Here is a 3198-nt window from a genome sequence, read left to right as displayed (position 1 = left end):
TTTCAAATTACACAACAAACCAACAAACGGATTTGCAAATTTCAATAACACAAATGTTAAACAATCGATATTACGAAATTTTAAAACATCCGCTAGGGGGATGTATTCAACTGAGAGTTTCAGGTGGTTTGTATTAAATGACAAATCCACTTTTATTGAAACATGAATTTTAAAAACTCATTTAAAATCTACTGTTATTGAATTTGACATTTTTTAAAATACTCTAAAATCCACTGTTATTGAAAATATTTTAAGCCGTGGAATTTTAAAGTTTTTAGGTGATTTTAGGGTGTTTGGGTAGGATTTCTTAGTTAAAAAAATTAAAACTCAAATCCCATAGTTTTAGATGATATTCTAGAGTAGTTTAACAAAAATCACTTAAATCTCTGCAACTTATTGAAATCATCTAAAACCCTTTTAAAAATCAAACCACATCGAATGTTAAATTGAATACATCCCCTGAATAACTATCCAACAAATTCGTCTTTCCCAGAAGACCATACATAACTTTCCTTAATTTTTAAATAAATAAAAATTTCTCCACACAAACATTTAATGCTAACTTCTTAAAATTGAATTACAAGAAAATAAATAGTCAAACAAGAAACAGTCTAGTGAACACTAGCGTTACGTAAAGTAAAACAGATGGCATTCCATTCGGTCAAAAGACGCCTTAGTCATGCACCGGCGGTGATAGAGTACTCGGAGGCGTAGGATACACATATGATGGAGGAGGCGACGGATAAACACATGGTGGAGGAGGAGGTGACGCATACACATATGGTGGCGGAGGAGGCGAAGGATACACGTATGGTGGCGGAGGAGGCGATGAATACACATATGGTGGTGGTGGAGGAGGTGACGCATACACATATGGTGGCGGAGGAGGCGAAGGATACACGTATGGTGGCGGAGGAGGCGATGAATACACATATGGTGGTGGTGGAGGAGGTGGAGGCGGTGGTGGTGGTGGTGGAGGTGGTGGAGGAGGCGGTGGTGGTGGTGGTGGAGGAGGCGGTGGAGGCGGTGGACTAGGCGGAGAGCAGCCAAAGGAAGCACAATTAATAGGATATGAAGAAAATGATCTACACTCGGCGGGAGGCCGTTGCATTGGCTTCAACGGTAAACAGTTTCTACGGTCGTCAAACTCCTGAAGCCTCAGACAAACCGGTGACTCGCCGGAGAAAAAGTTATATGAGTAAGTGAAGTTCTCGAGGTTCGGTAGTCGGCAGATACCCTCCGGGATGTAACCGGAGAATTTGTTATGAGCGATGTTTAACTGCTCCAAACTCTTCATATCACCCATAGTGTCCGGCAACGAACCGACCAAGTTATTAAAACTCACGTCAAAAACCGTCAACTGGTTTAGCAAACCGATCTCCCGGTTTAAACAACCGCTAATCTGACTATTCATGAGAATGACCTCGTGTAACGTTTTCCCCATGTTGTAGAAACTCGGAGGTACACAAGATCCTTGGAGATCGTTGTTGGCTAAGACAAGAACCGAAACTGTAGAGTTTCCTATGTTTCCCGGTAGCCTAAACCGGAAGTTGTTGTTGTTAATGAAGAGAGCGTCAAGGTTTAGGTCAAAGAGTTGGCTAGGAACATCACCGTAGAAACCATTAAACCTAATGTCAAGAAACTTTAAAGAAGGTAACGTGAAGACTACGGAAGGAAACTCGCCGGAGAGTTTATTGTTGCTGACGTCAAGCTCGTGGAGAAGTTTGAGGCAGTTTAGAGACATAGGGAGTTGACCTTTAAACCGGTTGGAATTGATATGGAGTAAGGCAAGATCGGTTAAGAGACCAAGCTCTTCCGGGAGATAACCAGCGATGTTGGCATGGTTTAAGTCTATACCGGCTACGGTTAAGAGGTACGGGTTGTCTAGAGTCGGTGCACAGAAGACGCCTGTGTAGTTACAAACATGAGGACCACACCAGTTAGAGGTAAAGCCGTTTGGGTCTGAAGTCATAGTGAATTTCCAAGCTTGAAGAGCTGCGTAAGCTTTTAAGAGCCTTGGGTTTGCGATGGGAGGAAACCAATTAGGAGCATGTGGGGAGCAGGGGTTGATGGGAGGAGTATTGTAAGTGAAAGCTTGAGGAAGGATGAGGAAGAAGATGAAACAAGAGGCTAAGCAACGCCATTGGAACAAGAAAGTTTCTTCTCTCATTTTTGAGATGGTTTATGTTTGTGTTTTGGAAATGGGAGTAAGTATAAGGTTGTATTTGTATAGGAAAGGGTGTAACCACTTCCGTTGAAATTTTATTTTGTTTGATATAGGAAATAGATTGTATAGATGATCCATTTCTATTGGTTCTATATTGAAGTCAATGTAATTATGTTTATTAAGATCATGATTATTGAGAGGTTCTTTAGGTGAAGTTCTTAGAGAAATATAAGAATCCGTCTCTTAACTTTTAACTAAAAAAACTAAGAACCGTTTCTTAAAACTCTTATTTAAGAGCCGGTTCTTAGCTCTTTTAGTTAAAAATTAAGAAACATGTTTTTATATTCCGCTAAGAATCCCACCTTAAGAACCCTCCAATAATCATGCTCTAAAATCTTACAAGGATGATTAATAAGTCAGTTACAAAAAAGGATAATTAATAAGTTTATAAAGAATAAGATAACTAATGGGTGACAGGGGAGCATTGATTTGACTTTCGTTTATTTGGTAGATGAGGTCAGAATTAGCAAAGAATGTTCGTTGATCCCCCTATCAATCTGCAGTTTACATTGCATAATCTCTTTATACAAATCCTGACTTTTTAAAGCAATTTGCAATCAAATTGGACGAATATATATATATACACGCTTTTAGTGGTCAAGTACACGGTTTTTATAACACACGCAAGCTATAAATTTCAAAAGCTATTGCTTTGAAACAACTGAAAATGGCGCTTTGAAACATCTAAATATGTTAGATGTATTTAACTAACATTCAAATCCGATAAAATGAACAAACCGACAAAGAAAATCTATTAAATATAAAGAACTAAAGATTTCAACTGATCTAAAATAAAAGATTGTGACTGTTTTGCATATAATTAATTAAAATCGTTGTTTTAATATGTTTAGTATTCTTCTTTAAATAAAACTACTAGACTCTGATCCGCGCGGTTGCGCGAAATTATTTATATTTATATCTATACTTTCATGATTTTAAATTAAAATTTTATGATTTAACAATATTTTATA

The 3198-nt window shown here is 37.9% G+C and overlaps 1 protein-coding gene across 1 annotated transcript; it reads right to left on the bottom strand.

Annotated features, from left to right (window-relative positions):
* Positions 1–551: 551 nt before the first annotated feature.
* LOC106398643 (leucine-rich repeat extensin-like protein 6) lies at positions 552–2566 on the bottom strand. The gene has a single exon (XM_048759151.1). The coding sequence runs from the start codon at positions 2168–2170 to the stop codon at positions 674–676; it is 1497 nt and encodes a 498-aa protein (XP_048615108.1). The 5' UTR covers positions 2171–2566; the 3' UTR covers positions 552–673.
* Between the last annotated feature and the right edge of the window lie 632 nt (positions 2567–3198).

This window comes from Brassica napus, chromosome C5, assembly GCF_020379485.1.
Source record: "Brassica napus cultivar Da-Ae chromosome C5, Da-Ae, whole genome shotgun sequence".
Taxonomy (NCBI): Eukaryota; Viridiplantae; Streptophyta; class Magnoliopsida; order Brassicales; family Brassicaceae; genus Brassica; species Brassica napus.
Note: the sequence above shows the minus strand (reverse complement) of the source record. Positions and strands in the feature narration are given on the sequence as shown.